The sequence below is a fragment of the Gekko japonicus genome, unplaced genomic scaffold, assembly GCF_001447785.1.
Source record: "Gekko japonicus isolate JY-2015 unplaced genomic scaffold, Gekko_japonicus_V1.1 scaffold961, whole genome shotgun sequence".
Taxonomy (NCBI): Eukaryota; Metazoa; Chordata; class Lepidosauria; order Squamata; family Gekkonidae; genus Gekko; species Gekko japonicus.
This window is the reverse complement of record NW_015175384.1, coordinates 59,453-77,850: the sequence shown is the minus strand read 5'-3', so window position 1 is coordinate 77,850 and position 18,398 is coordinate 59,453. Positions and strand designations below refer to the sequence as shown.

At 48.8% G+C, this 18,398-nt stretch overlaps 1 protein-coding gene across 3 annotated transcripts in view; it reads right to left on the bottom strand.

Annotated features, from left to right (window-relative positions):
• Window positions 1–18,398, bottom strand: part of MAP4K5 (mitogen-activated protein kinase kinase kinase kinase 5) — a 159,601-nt gene that overhangs the window by 99,490 nt on the left and 41,713 nt on the right. For all 3 annotated transcript variants that reach the window (XM_015425604.1, XM_015425605.1, XM_015425606.1), the window contains exon 3: window positions 3,164–3,221. In XM_015425604.1, the coding sequence (XP_015281090.1) occupies window positions 3,164–3,221 (58 nt within the window). The remainder of the gene's footprint in view (window positions 1–3,163; window positions 3,222–18,398) is intronic.

Sequence of the window (18,398 nt, the reverse complement as noted above, 5' to 3'; positions counted from 1 at the left end):
TCACATGACACATTAAGCGGTACAGAAATTACATAAATAGGATCCTCCTTACAAGACGTTGCACACAGCTATACAGACCACGGTCCTTAATCATTCACCCGAGCAAGTCTGTAAAGCAGTTTTGTACAGTGCAAACTTATGACCTCTGCAAAAAAGCCCTCTTGTTGGGTTTTGCATCGGAAGCCCACAAATAGGAAGACTGTGACAGAATCACCCTGCCTGTGCTTAAGCAATTCATCTGCAGTCCAGTTGCACTGAGAACAAGGTGCTGCCAGTTGATAAATATACGGATAAACCTATGGAGCAGAGGTCCATCAGTGGCTATTAACCACAAGCTAAAGATGGAACACTCTGTCTGGGGCAAGTGATGCTCTGCATTCTGGGTGCTTGGTGCTTGGGGGGCAACAGTGGGAGGGCTTCTGGAGTTGTGGCCCCGCTGGTGGACCTCCTGATGGCACCTGGGGTTTGGCCACTGTGTAAAACAGAGTGTTGGACAGGAAGGGCCCCACTGGCCTTATCCAACATTGGCATCTCTTGTGTTCTTAGGTTCATATGAAGTCACCCCAGGGGTCGTTTCATAGAAAAAGAGCTAGGGGAACTCGCCTTGCAGCTCCACTGTCGAGCCCCATGAGGGGCCCGGCGGTGGACCTGCAAGGCCAGCGGGAGTGTGAGGAAGCCCCGCGAAGGCCCTCCCTGGCCCCAGGCAGGCAGGGGTGGGGAGAGGCAGGGAGGAAGCAACTTACCCTCCCTCTTCTCCTGCCTCCTCCTGGCTGAATGAGGGCCGGAAGCGGGGCAACCGGAAGCAGGGGGCGGGGCTTCGCCATGTGCCCCGCCCCCTGTACCTCACCCAGGGGAACTGCGTTCCCCCGCGATCCCCCCAAAATGACCTCTGAGTCACCCTCAGGCAGCTCAAAATGCGTTCTCAAAACCGGGGGGGGGGGAAACAATTAACATTTGGGCCACAATATCCCACTGGCCATGCAGTGCAACTGTGTGTGTGTGTTGGCTACCTGGGGTTACTTAGGGTGGTAGGAAAAGAACTCTGCATATGTGCAGAAGTACTCTGTTTACAGTACCACTTTGCGTGCACTAGGGACAGAATCCAGGTTCCCAACTTGAGCTCAGGCAAGTCATGACACACATTAAGACATTACATTTCATTTCCTTCCAGTTTCTGGCCTCCCAACGATCTGGCCACAAGCAAGCGATAAAAATAGAGCGTAAACTGAAAGTGTAGACTATGGTTTGAATTAGGATTCGTGAAACGAAAAGGCACTGTATAAATAACGCAGACAGAAAAGCACCCAAATAGTAAACAAAAAAATAGTGAAAGACATTTATATAACAAAGTGACACGATACTAGCAAGGGAATAACAAGAGACTACACGTATCCGTAATTGCAAAAATACATAAATATAATACAAAAGTACATTGCGTAATAAAGAGTGTGCAGAAGAAACTGGCACAGAAGACACAGGGACGAAGACTCCGGATTTCAATCTTTGTTTCGATAGCTCTTCTTCAATAACTTCATTATACTACAACTACAATTAAACCAAACAATCAAAACGAGGAGCTATCGAAACAAAGATTGAAATCCGGAGTCTACAATTCTACCAGCACTTCAGTCTGCCCAGCCAATCAGATCCCCGGTGGCCAATCAGAAGGGGGCCCGCCCACTTTCTGAGAACACTTGGCAGGCATCGGGTATGGTGCTGGTGGGCACGATGGCGCCCAGAGGAACCATGCGGGGGACCCCTGACCTAGAGGGGCCCTCTGCCAGCAATATTCTGCTCAGCTAGGAAGGCTTTAGGTAAGATACTATCCCACAGCCTACTCTAACTCATGCTACGGTGTACCGTGAAGGTTGCAGCTCATGCGGTAATTGTGTATGGGTGGAAATATGCATTAAAATGGACTTTGGAATGATGGGATTGGTATCTATATGAATGGATTCAATCAGATATCTTATTGATATTAAAACAGGAAAAGACATGGGAAGAAAAGACAGAGATAAGGAAGAAGTAGTTTAGGTAAGAGAAAGGGGGGTGGCCAATAATGATATATTGGTAAAACCAGGGGTCATTTCGTAGAATGAGCAGGAGCTCATTAGCATAACTCCTTAGCATGACTTATTTGCATACACCACACCCCCTGACATCACCGGAAGTGTGTCAGAAGGCAACACCCACCACTCAGGCTCCACTGGACTGTTTTGGATTGCTAGCTATTGGAGGGGGGGGGGACGCGCAGATCTGTCCTCGCAGAGGGAGAGCTTGTACCTGAATAAAACTTGGTCTTAAAGGTGCCACTGGACTGTTTTGGACCGGGGGGGGCGGGGCAGGGGGGGCTCTGCAACTTACTTGGCTGCTTCTTGCTCTGACTGAGGGCTGATGGGAGTAGGGGGTGGGGCTTGTTGCATGTGCCCACCCCCTGGGCTCTTTACTGCCGGAGCTCCGCTCCTGTGCGCTCCTGCAGGAAATGACCCCTGGGTAAAACTCCATAGGGTGTCGCTCATGGTTGCAGATATAATGATAAGGTGGGGTTTTTTCATTTTCCCTCTTTCGACTGTTCGCTCGGGTAAGGGGGGGAGGGAGTAATAAAAGGGGGAAACTGATGCATTTGATGTGTGGTTACGTAAACCTGATGAAAATAATTATCCATGGAGATGAAATGTAAGACATAAATTAAAAAAAAAAAAGAATGCTGGGCTTTGGCCAGAGAAATGAAGGGCGGGGGTTTACCCTCTACACAGCCACAAAGTTTACTGTGCAATCTTGGACCCGGGACTATCTCTCAGCCTATCTACCCTGCAAGGTTACTGTGAAGATTTATCTATATCTAGAAGATTTTCATCCTGGTAAGTCCTCTGAGGGACTTCACGGAAGCACACATTGTCTTCTCTTCCCCATTTTATCGTCGTGAATCCTGTGAGGCAGATTAGACGTGAGTGTGCACGATTGATTTGAGGTCCCCTGGCAAAATTCGAACCCTAGCCTCCTAGATTATAGTCCAACGGTTTAATTGCTACCCCATGGCGGATCAAAATGGGAGGAGGGGGACCTACAAGATACAAACGTTGATACAGAGATTGTGAAGTATCCGCCGCAAGCACAACCCCGCAAACAGACTTCCATCTGGCAGAAGCGGGAAAGCACCTACCCGGTTCTAACTTGATGATTTTTACTGCCGCCAGCTCTCCGGTGTGCACATTTCTGGCCTGAAAAACAAAACAGAACAACAAGATTTAAACAGATCAAGGAGAATAAGTCTACCCGAGGCTACTGGCCATGGTGGCGAAAGGGAACCTCCACATTCAGGGGCAGTCAACCTCTGAATCCCAGGGCCAGGAGGCAACATCGGGGGAAGGCCTCGGCCTCTATGCCCAGTTGTTGGCTCTCCCTCCAAAGGAACAGGTTAGCCACTGGTCTGATCCAGCAGGGCTCTTCTGGTGCTCTAATGAAGGCCTCGGCCTCTGTGCCCTGTTGTTGGCCCTCCAGAGGAACTGGGTGGACACTGTGTGAGACAGGATGCTGGACTGGATGGACCCCTGGTCTGATCCAGCAGGGCTCTTCTGATGTTCTAATACCTCTGTGCCCTGCTGTTGGCCCTCCAGAGGAACTGGCTGACCACTGTGTGAGACAGGATGCTGGACTAGTGGGACCACTGGTCTAACCCAGTAGGGCTCTTCTGATGTTCTCATCACAACAAAATGTTAACCAGGGACCTGCATGCATCATCCCAGGCATTACTGTCTTTGACGGGACTGCTGTTTTGAAGTCATCCCTGCAAAACAGCAGCTCTTCAGCTGCGGCTCAGTCGTCCAAAGCAGGCCTGGAGAGAGCCCGCCAGACCGCAATGAGAACAGAAGGAAATACTATACTTCTTGTTTATTAAAAGGCAGAAACTGCTTGCAAAGCAAACACCAGCAGATGCCAAATTCAACCTGGACTCCGTCCGCATTCTGATCAAGGTGCACTGAACACATGCGGGGAAGGGCTTTTAGATGCCAGAAGTAAGGAGGAGGAGGAGGAGGAGGAGATTGGATTTATACCCAACCCTTCACTCGGAGTCTCAGAGCGGTTTACAATCTCCTATCCCTTCCCCTCCCCACAACAGACACCCTGTGAGGTAGGTGGGCTGAGAGAGCTCTGACAGAACTGTCCTTGAGAGAACAGCTCTGAGAGAACTATGGCTTGCCCAAGGTCATCCACCAGCTGCAAGTGGAGGAGTGGGGAATCAAACCCAGTTTTCCCAGATTAGAGTCCACACACTTAACCATTACACCAAACTGGCTCAAACTGCCAGGGAAACTTGCTTTCCCAGATTAGACTCTGGAGAAATATCTTATTATTATTCACGTGTAACCAGTGTTCCCTCTAAGCTGTGGAGTCCTGTGAGCAAAAATTCTACTTTGTGAGCTACTGCCATTCAAGTTGTGAGCGAGCAATTTGGCTACTGCATAAATCAGTTTGCTCTGGAGCCCTCCTTTTGAGCGGAGACAAAAATGTGTGAGCTGGAGGCTAAAAAACTGTGAGCTAGCTCACACTAATTCAGCTTAGAGGGAACATTGTGTGTAACCTAGCTTATGCATTTAAAAAAAATAAAAATGATCCACAGGTATATGAGCCTGGTTTAAGGTAAAAGCGAAAGGACAGCTCTGAGAGAACTTGTGACTGATCCAAGGTCACACCAGCAGCTGTATGTGGAGACTGACCATGGGCAAGCCATAGCTCTGGCACAGCTGTCCTTGAAAAAGAGCAGTTTCTGTCAGAGCTCTCTCGGCCCCACCTACCTCACAGGGTGTCTGTTGTGGGGAGGGGAAGGGAGAGGAGTTTGTAAGCTGCTCTGAGACTCCTTCGGGTAGTGAAGGGCATGGTATAAATCCAATCTCTTCTCTTCTCTTCTTCTCTTCTTCTTCACAGGCTGCCCAGTTTGGAATGTTTCTAAGACTGCAGGCTGTGTTGGACATCCTTTTTACAGTGGACATAAGCAATTCCTTTCCTAATCGCTCCCCCCCCCCCAACCTGGTTTAAAGTAATCCCCACATTTAGAGTTATATTGTCAACACTTCCGACAGGAGTTTACAGCCCTGCTATTTTATCGCGGCCCTGACAGCCAACAGCTGAAAAACAGGGGGTGGGTGGGGGGGAGAGGCCTGGCCGACTTTCCCACTCCTCCGGGCACTTCCTACAATCCGAGTCGGGCTTTTGGAGTCTCCCGAGCCCCTGGCTGACCCCCGGACAGCCGAAGAGGGTGAAAGGCCAGGAGGGTCGCCCAAAATGCAGGAAGGCAGCTGCTTCCCCTCCTCGCCTGCAGGAAGTACGAGGACAGCTGTGCCAAAGCCGGGTACATTCAGTCCTCTGTGAGTGATAAAAGCCGGGTGGGCGGGGCGGGGGGAATAATAAAAACGGTACCAAAAAAGACTTAGAAAATAGAGAAAAGGTGGGTGGGTGAGCGCTCTACAAGTTTTGCTTCGTTCTGAAAGTGCCGAGCTTGACATTTTTCTACCTCTCGGGAATTCTTTCTGCCTGTTGAAGAAGTACAACCGGACATGTAAGCACAGCAGAGGATTCTGGGGCAAGTTCTAAGGGGCGCTTATGGATCGGGGGGGGGGTAGGGTTGCAGGTCCCCCCTGGCCACCTGTAGGGGATGGGGGGTGTGGGGTTGGCAGAACCAGGTAGTAGTAGTAGTAGGAGGAGGAGGAGGAGGAGGAGGAGGAGGAGGAGGAGGAGAGGCGGTGCCGGAGGCGGTGGCAGCTCTCCAGGATCTCAGGCAGAGAAGGTATTTCCCATCAACTACTACCTGGTCCTTACAACTGCAGATGCCAGCGGTCTGAACCTGGGACCTCCTGCACGCCAAGCAGATACTCTACCAGAGGGAAGGGCTATATGCCACCCAATGTCATCTTTGGGGTGTGGAACAGGGGTCACTGGGGGTGTTGGGAGGGGAAGGTATTTGTGAATTTCCTGCATTGTGCAGGGGGTTGGACTAGATGACCCTGGAGGTCCCTTCCAACTCTATGATTCTATGATGGGGCTCCACTCTCTCTGGCAGCCCCCTGGCTCCTGTCTGGCTATGGATGGCTTATTTGGGGGGGCTTCATCTAGCCCAGGGGTGGCCAAACTTGCTATCATAAGAGCCACATAGAATAAGAAGAGAAGAGGAGATTGGATTTATACCCTGCCCTTCACTACCCAAAGGAGTCTCAGAGCGGCTTACAAATGCCTTTCCCTTCCCCTCTCCACAACAGACACCCTGTGAGGTGGGTGGGGCTGAGAGAGCTCTGACAGGAACTGCTCTTTTTCAAGAACACCTCTGACCAGAACTCTGGCTTGCCCAAGGTCATCCAGCCAGGTGCAAGTGGAGGAGTGGGGAATCGAACCCAGTTCTCCCAGATTAGAGTCCGCGCACTTAACCACCACACTAAACCACCACACCAAACTGGCTCTCCAAACGTCAGATGTTTGGGAGCTGTAAGACAGAAGCAAATATTACACTTGCATTTTTATTTTTTAAAATATGCAAATTTGCTTTCTTATTAACATTAAATGAGACTACCCAAAGTAAAAACAAAAGGGGTAAGAACAGATATTGATAATGATATTTATTTGCTAAAATATTGATTTGTCTAAGAGAGAGAAAAAGAGAGAGATGGAAAGAAAGAGTGAAAGAGGTGGAAAGAAAGAGAAAGAGAGAGAGAAACAAAGAAAGCAAATAGATGGGAGGGAGGGAGGGAGAGAAAGTATACCTCCCCAGCTGCCCTGCCGAGAGCCACACAATATGTGTGAAAGAGCCACATGTGGCTCCCGAGCCACAGTATGGCCACCCTTGGTCTAGCCACTTTGCTGCCCCTTGCAGACTGCCGGCCCACTTCTACACTGGCCGGCAGCTTCCCTGCACCCTCATTCCACCGCACTCTGGTCAGACTCCGCCGTGCGCACCCTCAACCGCAGGCTGCCTTTACTTCTACCTTTTGATGTCCTAGGCCCTGGGGGGGGGGTCTGCTTTCTTCCAAGCTCCTGGCCCCGACCTTGCCATGGCACCAGTGTTCCCTCTAAGCTGAGTTAGTGTGAGCTACCTCACTGTTTTTAGCCTCTGGCTCACACATTTTTGTCTTAGCTCAGGAAGGAGGGCTCCAGAGCAAACTAATTTATGCAGTATCCAAATCGCTCGCTCACAACATCAATGCCAGTTGCTCACAAAGTAGAATATTTGCTCACAAGATTCCACAGCTTAGCGGGAGCATTGCACGACACCCTGCTTTCCGCTCACCAAGCTGCTTGACATCCCCGTACTGCAGCCGGCCGGCCAACCAGCCAACAACCGGAGGTTTCGTGCCGCAAAATGAAAGACACGGAGCAGGCGCCGTGCCTTGGCATCGGTGCCCTCCGTCTACAATCATCTACCACCCCCTGGTATTCCCTTTTGCATCGGGAACTTGGTGCCCACGCAGACAATAGAGGGGATTTTAAATTGGCTCTGGCTGGGGGGGGGGGTGACTCAGCCGGCCTTTTATAGCGTTAAGAGCCTTTTGATTTTGCAAAGCGGCCCCAGGCGATTGTGGATTCTGTACGCTCGCCTGGCCAGAGACTGCCGTGACAGGCTCCATTATAGTGGCGGGGGCCGAAAACATCGCCTGAACAGAGACTTTACAGACGGCAGCCAGGAAAGAGAGCTGTCTCTGGACTGCCTTTTAGGGTACTTTTTTGGGGGGGGAGGGAGCATCCAAAAAAAGACCTTTGAAAGAAAAAAGAAACAGATAGAAAGAAAAGAAAAACGAGTCCCCGGTTCATCTCTTCTTCTACAACACACGGGCATATATCATTGGGTGCTTTCACTCACACTTAATAGAGCACTTTCAATGCACATTACAACTGGATTTTACTGTGTGAAACGGCAAAATCCACTTCCAAACAGTCACACAAATCTCCTTGCAGTCCAAGGGACTCTCTTCTCCAGCACCATAATGCAAAAGAATCTATTATTCGGAGCTCGGCCTTCCTTGTAGTCCAACACTCGCCATACATTACCACTGGCAATACCCTCGCTTTGTTTTACTTAAAGCCAATCCAGATATAAAGCACTGCACAAGCATGTAATCCACCACTGCAGCCAAGTACCAACAATTCTGTCCTTACTTATAGTTACACTGTCTTCTGTCCAAAGATAAGCAGGGCAGCTGGCCTGGCTGTATCGGACGGACTGCCGGCCCATTTAGTTTCCAGTGGCTAGGCAGACGTCCCTAGGAAGTTTGGAAGCAGAGCACGAAAGGGAGAGTGACTCCCATCGTTTTCTCTCTGGCATCGTAGATTTTCAGGAAAGCTGTATCTGAACACGGGTCAGGACGTCAGCCTCAAAAGCTGGTGAGATCTTTCTAGCACCAACATAAGAATACAAGAAGAGCCCTGCTGGATCAGACCAATGGTCCATCTAGTCCCGCGTCCCATCTCACACAGCAACCAACCAGCTAATCTGGATGGCCAACGGCATAGAGGCTGAGGCCTTCCCCTGATGTTGCCTCCTGGCTCTGGGATTCAGAGGTTTAGTGCCTCTGAATGTGGAGGTTCCCCTCAGTCGCCATGGCTAGTGGCCACTGATAGACTTATCCAGAGGTCATTTAATAGAAAAAGTAATTAGCATAACTCATTAGGATAACTTATTTGCATATGCCACACCCCCTGACATCACCGGAAGTGTGTCAGAAGGCAACACCCACTGCAACTTACCTGGCTGCTTCTTGCTCCTCATGGCCCGGGGCTGCTGGGAGCAGGGGGTGGGGCTTGTTGCCTGTGCCCGCCCCCCTGGGCTCTTTACTGCCGGAGCTCCGCTCCTGTGTGCTCCTGCAGGAAATGACCCCTGGACTTATCCTCCATGAATCTATCTAATCCTCTTTTAAAGCTGTTTATTTCTGTGGCCATCGCTACAAACTCCGGCAGCAAATTCCACGTTTTAATCACTCTCTGTGTAAAGTGGTTTTTCCTTTTGTCCATCCTGAACCTTACTGCCCACCGGCTTCATTGGATGCTTAGTCACACATCTCCCCATCCTGTTCTTGGCCCTGTTGATCTTCCTCCCTGGATGTCAGCATAACACCTGCCCTTATTATTTCCTTGCTTACTGTCAAGGTCTCCAGTTCCTCAAGGCACATTCTGCTATATTTTAGGCATGATTTTTAATCTGACCTCTTGAGGTGGCTGCAGCCCCTCCCAGGTCTCCAGCAGCTGTACCGTCTAAGCAAGGGTTTGATCACCCGAAGGACAAACATGTTCCTGAGCAGTTCCGTTACGCAACCAGATAAACTGAAGCTGCCGAATACTTAGTGCAGGAGTGGCACCCACCTGTTCTAGTGCCCTCCAAACAGGTAGGGCAAGGCGGGGCTTTTGCCCAGCAAGACTTCTGATTGGCCGAGCAGATTTTAAAAACCGCCACAGCACAAGGCTCTTCGCTCTCTGACTGAAGCGAAGCGGTGTGTGTAAGCAAGAAAACGTTTTTGTTTTTGTTTTTAAAAAGTCCATTTTAAAAGTTATCCTCTTAAACAGATCTTCTGCCTGAAATGTTGGAGAGTCAGTGGGTTAAGCTGCTTGAGAAGCACTAGAGACCTCCCCCTTGCCCCCCCCAAGCGCCAGTCCCTACACAGGGGTGGAAATGCTTCCTAACGGGAAGATGAAATTCAACTGTGGAAAACAGCAGAGTTCAGCTCAACACATATTTCTGGCTTTCGCCAATTAAAACTTTCCTCACTGAGCTACTGAGAGGGTAAGGCTACAAAATCCTAAACCAGTAAATCACCTTTTAAATCGGGAGGGGGAGTCCCAGGGAACGTCCCGGTGGCCTCTGCTGAATCGGTATGGTGAGGGCAGTGTTCCCTCTAAGCTGAGTTAATGTGAGCTAGCTCACAGTTTTTTAGCCTCCGGCTCACACATTTTTGTCTCAGCTCAGGAAGGAGGGCTCCAGAGCAGACTAATTTATGCAGCGGCCAAATTGCTTGCTCACAACTTTAATGCCAGCAGCTCACAAAGTAGAATGTTTGCTCACAAGACTCCACAGCTTAGAGGGAGCATTGGGTGGGGGGGTTATAGTGTCAGACTGAGATCTGGAAGACCCAAGTTCGAATCCCCCCATGGTGCCAAGGAATTTTGCTGGGTGGCCTTGGGCCAGTCCCACACTCTCAGCCTCACCTACCTCACAGGAATGTCGTGAGGATAAAATGGAGGACAGGAGAATGATGAAAGCCACTTTAGAGCCCCAGTAGAGAACAAGGTGGAATATTTAAAAAATCAATCAATCGAAACAATCAATGAGAACAATGTTCAAACATCCATGCGTTACCTCTGTAATCCTCACAACAGCCCTACAAGATAGGCCATGGTCTTGCAGAATGGGGAGAGCCTGGTTGAGAGTTGACCAGGGACAGGTCAGGTCACGCTCAGCCATACAATTGTTGTCCGTCCCCCCCGCCGCCTTTAAAATATCCTTTAAAATGTTTTCACACCTTCGGCGTATCGCAACCAATACTCCTTCTAAGCTGTGGGGTCTTGTGAGCAAAAGCTCTACTTTGTGAGCCACTGGCATTAAAGTTGCGAGCGAGCGATTTGGCTACCACCTAAGTTAGTTTGCTCTGGAGACACATCCTTCCTGAGCCAAGACAAAAATGTGTGAGCCGGGGGCTAAAAAACTGTGAGCTGGGTCACTCTAACTCAGCTTAGAGGGAACACTGATTATTCCCATCCACTTTCATCTTCTTTTCTCTCAGCTAAAGGCATCCAAGTCCTTCTGGCCTTTGCTCCCAAGACATACCATCCAAAACCCACTGCTATGGAGGGCTAAGGCCCAAACTGGCAAACCTCATAAAACCAAAAGCAGGAACTGCCTGGGGGGTGGGTTGGAACAACCTCCCCCACTCTCAGTGGGCAAAGCTCCACCACCAAATTGCAGAGTACGAAGTGCACGTGGGCTCAATCGGCAAGGGGTCAGAAGACGAGTCGCCGAAGAACATGCCCACTTCTCAAAACACTCCCCTACAAGAGGTGGGCTTGCTCTCAGCCTTTGGGTGTGTTCAGACGGGCCGTTTAGTCCACTTTCGGCCCGCCACAGAAACGGATTTTATCGGCGCGATCACACAGTCAACATTTGCCTCCCGTCCCCAGCCGTCGCTTTCCGGCTCAAAACCGCTTTAACCCGGAGTATTTTGATACCAGGTCCCCAAGTGGTGTTTTCCTGATTCTCCAGTTCCAGCTGCACTTTTCTGACGTCTGATCGCTCCTGTGGTGTCGAGCCACTTCCAGTTTAAACCCCCTCCCCGCTCGACAGCTGCCCGAGGCTTCCGCTTTTCGCCCACCATTTTTAAAAAAGCGTTGGCGGTGTGCGCATAGGCGGAGGTCTGCCACCACGTTATTAAAAACAATGTTTAAACGGTGCCTAGTTTTAGCCTTTAGACGAGTTCGGGATCTCACGGAGGCCATTGTCAGGGTAAACATTTAAAGGGAAGTGTTCTTTTAAAGGGAAGTGTTAACAGCAGTCGGGTTGAAGTGGAAATCGCTGCTCTGCGCACACACGACAATTTTAGTTCTACAGATGGCGGCCTGTATGGCGCATGCCCAAACTGAGAGAGAGAGGAAAAACAGTGACGCATGCGCCCGCGTGTGTACGGCGGGGAGCGATGTGGCTGCACAGCGATCCGGAGCAAGGAGGTGAGTGTGATCGCGATTCTCCAGGTTAAAAAAGACCGCATCAGGGCCGGAGCAATTTAAACCGCTCCCAGCACGCCGTCTGACCGCACCCTCAGTCTTTTGGCAGAATGCGTGAGGTGGAAATACAAACACCAGTGCAAATTCCGGGAGGGAGGTTCACAGCTTCTCTTCCCTACCGGTGAAATTAAATGCGCCACACCATAACCAGCGTTCCCTCAAAGCTGAGTTAGTGTGAGCTAGCTCACAGTTTTTTAGCCTCCGGCTCACACATTTTTGTCTTGGCTCAGGAAGGAGGGCTCCAGAGCAGACCAATTTATGCAGTAGCCAAATCGTTGGCCCACAACTTTAATGCCAGTAGCTCACATAGAATTTTTCTCACAAGACTCCACAGCGTAGAGGGAGTATTGACCACAACTGGTGACACGAGTGTACACTGAGGTATCCGCGTCACACGAACCACGGATTCCCCACAGGTCTCTTGTCCAGACGCCGTTATGACAATACTGGATACATTTCTGAGGTAAATTTAGCTGACAGGAAGAAATTTGATTCCTTTGAAATGTAGTGTCGGAGGAGAATTTGATGGATGCTGTGGACCGCCAAAAAAGACAAATAAGTAGGTCGAATAAAACCTGAACCCTCCCTAAAAGCTAAAATGACAAAACTAGGTCTATCGTACTTCGGTCATGTCGTGAGATGACACTGGAGAAGACAACCATGCTAGGAAAAGTCAAAAGCGGCAGGAAAAGACGAAGACGCAACATGAGTGGGGTGGACTCAATAAAGGAAGCCATGGCCCTCGCTCTGCAAGACCTAAGCAAGTCTGTTAACCATAAGACATTTTGGAGGTCATTAATTCACAGGGTCACCATAAGTTGGAAGCAACTTAGGAATGTAAGAGAAGCCATGTTGGATGAGGCCAGTGGCCCATCCAGTCCAACACTCTATATCACACAGTGGGTAAAACCCAGGGGCCATCAGGAGGTCCAACAGCAGGGCCAGAACGCCAAAGGCCCTCCCGCTGTTACTCCCCAAGCACCAAGAATACAGAGCATCCCTTGCCCCAGATGTAAGAGCATAAGAGAAGCCATGTTGGATCAGGCCAGTGGCCCATCCAGTCCAACACTCTGTCACACAGGGGCCAAAAATCCCAGGTGCCATCAGGAGGTCCACCAGTGGGGCCAGAACTCCAGGAGCCCTCCCACCATGGCCCCCCCAAGCACCAAGAATACAGAGCATCACTGCCCCAGACAAAGTGTTCCAAAGATACCTTGTGGCTAATAGCCACTCATGGACCTCTGCTCCATATGTTTCTTCAATCCCCTCTTGAAGCTGTCCACATGTTAATTACCCTTTGGGATGAAGAAGTACTTCCTTTTATCTCTTCTAAAGCCTACTGCTCATTACTTTCATTGAGTGCCCATGACTTCTTATAATGTGAGAAAACGAGAAAAGTACTTCTTTCTCAGCCTTCTCTATCTCACGCATAATTCTTTAAACTTTTATCATGTCACCCCTCAAACGTCATTTTTCCAGGCTAAAGAGCCCTAACCTCTTTAACCTTTCTCCACAGGAAAGGTGTTCCATACCCTTAATCATTTCCTTTCCTTTTTTTTTAATTCAATTTTTTAAATTATTTCAGTATAATGTAATATAATACAACAGTGAGCTTCACAGAAATAACATAGTCATTTAGTTAACTACATCGTAACTATGGCATTAACACTACAATCAGCTTACAAGTCCTGTATCGCTGTTCTAATCTTAAGAATTTACCTTTGTAACTCAAAAATACAATAACTCCTGGTACTGGAGTTATTTTTAGGGATGATTCCTCCCTCTGCAAGGTACGGGACCACTGGGAACCATACAGCTTGGAATGTTTTATGGTAAGACTTAGCATTCCATTGTGTTTGTTGGATTGTTATTTTCCCGTAAACAAAATGTTCCCATATTTTATTTTGCCAATTTAATAAGGTAAGAATAGATTTTTCTTTCCATTTCTGTGCAAGTGTTATTCTAGCTATTGCCAGTGATGTAGAGATTAATGTCTTTACTGTGTTTCTTTTACAGGCCTCTGGGAGGATATCGGGCAAAACTGTCTCTGGAAGCGCAGGTAAGTTATGTCCTGTGATAATTAAGATTTGTGGAAGGATTTGCATCCAGAACTGCCCTTAATCATTTCAGTTGCCCTTTTCCAATGCTATGATATCTTTTTTGAGGTGTACACAATATTCCAAATGAGGCCACACCATTGATCTATACAGGGGCATTATTAACGGCACTTAACAAGGACAACACACACACACACACAAGGTCCCCCAGCAAGCAACTGAAGTGATTTTGGGGAGGCTAACAATCTCCAATACAGACCAACAATTTTTTTCCCAGGTTATGCCAACTTGGAGGGAGGGGGTTGTTGCCTCGAGTGGCTCAGAAAGGTCTTAAGGTGATACTGAAAAACAGGAACTGAATTCCTGAACTTCTATTAGATTCACATACTCCCCAAACAGGTTTTTCTTCTTGAGCTAAGAAGAGCAAACAGGCAGCCAGAAATGCTAAAACAATCACATTCAGGGTGGTGCAAATTTTGGCAGAATGATTTATGCGCTAGCCTGTGTGTTTGACGTGAACCCTATTTTTTCCGTCAAGCGACTCCCAAAAGCAAACAAAGTGGTCAAAAAGCGGTCAGGAATTACCACCAATTAAACGGTGAAACGCTCCAATTAACCCATTACCCCAAAACGGAAAGTCAATTAAAAATTTATACAACGTCAGCACAAAAATGTAACGCGGCAGTCAAAACTCAGCCCTGAAGCTTGCAAAAGCAGAAACAAGCCATCCCTTTTCCCAGTGCCAGGAGGAAACATCAGGGGAAGACCTGGTTGGCCAGTATGTGTGACAGGATGCTAGACTAGATGGGCCACTGGTCTGATCCAGCAGGCTCTTCTGATGTTCTTATGAAGGCCTCGGCCTCTCTGCCCTGTTGTTGGCCCTCCAGAGGGACTGGTTGGCCCCTGTGTGAGACAGGATGCTGGACTAGATGGGCCACTAACTTGGTCCAGCAGGGCTCTTCTGATGTTCTTATGAAGGCCTCGGCCTCTATGCCCTGTTGATGGCCCTTCAGAGGAACTGGTTGGCCCCTGTGTGAAACGAGATGCTTGAATAGATGGACCACTGGTCTGATCCAGCAGAGCTCTTGTTGTTGGCCCTCCAGAGGAACTGGTTGGCCACTGTGTAGGACAGGATGCTGGAGTAGATGGGACACTGGTTTGATCCAGCAGGGCTCTTCCTAGGTTCTAATGAAGTCCTCGGCCTCTCTGCCCTGTTGATGGCCCTCCAGAGGAACTGGTTGGCCTCTGTGTGAAACGAGATGCTTGAATAGATGGACCACTGGTCTGATCCAGAAGTGCTCTTCCTATGTTCTTATGAAGGCCTAGGGCTCACTGCCCTGTTGTTGGCCCTCCAGAGGAACTGGTTGGCCACTGTGTGGGACAGGATGTTGGACTAGATGGGCCACTGGTCTGATCCAGCAGGGCTCTTCTTAGGTTCTGATGAAGGCCTAGGGCTCTCTGCCCTGTTTGCTGACCCTCCAGAGTAACTGGTAGGCCACTGTGTGGGACGGGAAGCTGGACTAGATGGGCCACTGGTCTGATCCAGCAGGGTTCTTCTTAGGTTCTTCTTATGTTCTTATGTTCATCTGTATGCAAAGACAATGAGGAACAAGCCACAATCTGCTTCCACAGCTGAGTTTGCTGTCGCAGAAGTTCATTCCTACAATGGGAGACAGTCTGCCACTTAAGCACATCTAGAAAACATGGGCCTTTTTGCCTCCAAAGGATTCCTGCTCTATAAAGATATGTTTTCAGTATTTCTTTTCATACATCGTTTCTTGCTAAAATGCTAAGAAGAATCAGCCGATCAGATGGACTGGTCCATAAGTCCCACCACTGTCTACTTGGGACCACATGTGGCTCTCCCAGGTCGGTAATGTAAAGTACGGATAACAGTCACAGTGAACTAATTGAGTCAGATCCAAAGGAAACTGCAAAAATGTGCTAAATATCCATATGATACAATATAGTCAGTGTTCACAAAATATCAACAAGTGTACAAACGTAAGTTTAAACTATCATCATGGAAGAATTCATAGTTGTTAACAATGTTCTCTGGAATGACTTATCGTCTCGTTGGAACTTCCTCTGAACATCAACGTTTCTTTACTGGTACAACCGATCCATTAATTTGCCCGCTCAGAAAGAATTGAACTTAGTGACTACAATAGCTTGAATGTCTTTGAAGAAGTGGCTACGATCTAGACATCATTTGATGTTGTACCAGTACACTTGTTGATATTTTGTGAACACTGAATATATTGTATCATATGGATATTTAGCGCCTTTTTGCAGTTTCCTTCGGGTCTCTCCCAGGTCGGTCACAAAAGGAGAAAGGTCTTTCCCAACCCCAGCTACATTCCCTTTCCTTTTTTTTTTTTTAAAAAAAAGACAACTGAAGAAGCAGACACTACAGGGACTAAGCGGGCGACCTTTGGCATGCAAAGCACGAGGAATACCACCACGCACAAGTGTGTTCTGCTCAGCCGGCTTTGCAGAATGTGGATTCCTGAGGGGCAGAAGTTTAACGGATTTGATTACCGCCTTCACCCAAAAAGCAATTCCAACACGAGGGTAAGCACAATACCGGAGGGGGGCCACAGGCGGAAATGTAGGGGGAAATCTGCTTAAAACTGTCCACATGCTGCAATAAAGATGACCGTAAAATGTCATGGCGGCTGCTCTGCACCAGATAGTGACTAGCGCTGCAGGTGCAGAGAGATGACACTCTTCTATCTCTCCCTACTACACCCTTCTGTTTCTGTTTTCCGGTTTCTTATGTATTGAATTTGATTATTTATTTCATTTATACCCCACCTCCCCCCCCCAAATGGGGACCCAAGGTGGCTTAGGTAATTCATCTCTCCTCCATTTTATAGTCACAAACAGTGTTCCCTCTAAGCCGAGTTAGTGTGAGCTAACTCACAGTTTTTTAGCCTCCAGCTCACAGATTTTAGCGCAGGAAGGATGGGGCTCCAGAGCAAACGAATTTATGCAATAGCCAAATCGCCCGCTCACAACTTTAATGCCAGCGGCTCACAGAGTGGACTTTTCGCTCACAGTACTCCACAGCTTAGAGGGAGCCTTGGTCACAACCACCCTGTGAGGTAGGTTAGGCGGAGGGTGTGCGACTTGCCCAGGGTCGCCCAGCAAGCTACCATAGCGGAATCGGCATTCGAACCTGGGCCTCCCAGACCCTAATCTAACACTCCAACCACTCCACCATGCTTAACAGAAGAAGCAGATGGTCGGGTAGGAGGTTAAAACAAGCCTCTCGTGTGTTTAATTGACATTATCCCGATACAAGCCTTCCGTGCACTCTTTAATTTAAGTGGGTTCTCTTTTTAAACGGTGAATCTTTGGGATGGATTTCTTTTTCTCAATCCTGTTTGCCTGCATTTGCACCACCTCCACATTTTACAACAGATCCCAGAAAGAGAAATGCCTGCCCAAGGTTCACTTGAAACATTAAAATTAAACACATCATATGCTATACTGCACACAAAGAAACAGAACGCCAAACATATCAAGATATGGCTCCTTCCTTTAAAAAGCTTTGGTTCACAAATGCAAATTCAAAACACACGCACAAGGAAATACCTTCACTGGTAATCCACACTCCCCGATTCTAAATGAGCAGCAGTGTTCTGTATCCGCTGAAGTGTCCAAGTTGTTTGCAAGGGCAGACCCATATAGGGCACATTACAGTAGTCTAACCAGAAGATACGTTGTATGGTTCCACATGGCCTGATTGGTCAGTGCACGATACGGAAGATGAAAGGAAGCCTCTTCCCCAGCTGAATTAACATGCTTCCCCAGGAATCATACTGGAGCCAAGCCAGTATAACCCCCGGAATCTTAACCGAGTCAATGAGGGTCAGCTGGACTCCATCAAATGCAAGGAGTAAATTATCCTGTTAGATCTCTGCTGTCCTGACTCGTGTCATTTTGTCCTGCCTGGATTCAGCTTCAACTTGCCTGTTAGCGACAGCAGCCAGATACCAGCTTGGGCCAATGCCTTCCCCACTCAATAGGGTGCACCCCCCCCCTGTTTGTCTACCAGCAGGGCTTTCCTCCACCTGCAGGTGGTTCCTTGCACTCAAGGAAGGAACTGTTATCAGCCGGGCTACGAAGGAACAACAGCCGCTGTGGATTACTGATAAACAGAGACATCCAGCCACTCTGGAATAGCCATGCCATTTGGTAGAGTTTGCCCTTGGCCTCAGAGAAGAGCGCTGGGCAAGGAAAAAATGATCCCCGCTTTCAAAGTAATACCAACAAGAGTCGATAGCCCTGCCACACAGTAATGGGGCCATCTGTTTCTTGGCCAGAAGAACGCCTGCCTCCTTAACTTGAACTGGGAAGGAAGATTGTGTGTTACATGCCGTCAAGCTGATTCTGTGAACTTGGGCAGGTCGTGAGAGGGAGGGCAGGAAGGGTTGCACCCGTGCTTCGTTCTCGTGGCCCTTTCTTACACACCCAGGGAAATGCCGATCGCCACTTTGGGGTCAGGAAGCCATTTTTCTCCAGGCCGGTTTGGCCGGAGATCCTTTTTCTCCCACTCCCGAAAAGCATTTCTTGAGGGTTTCA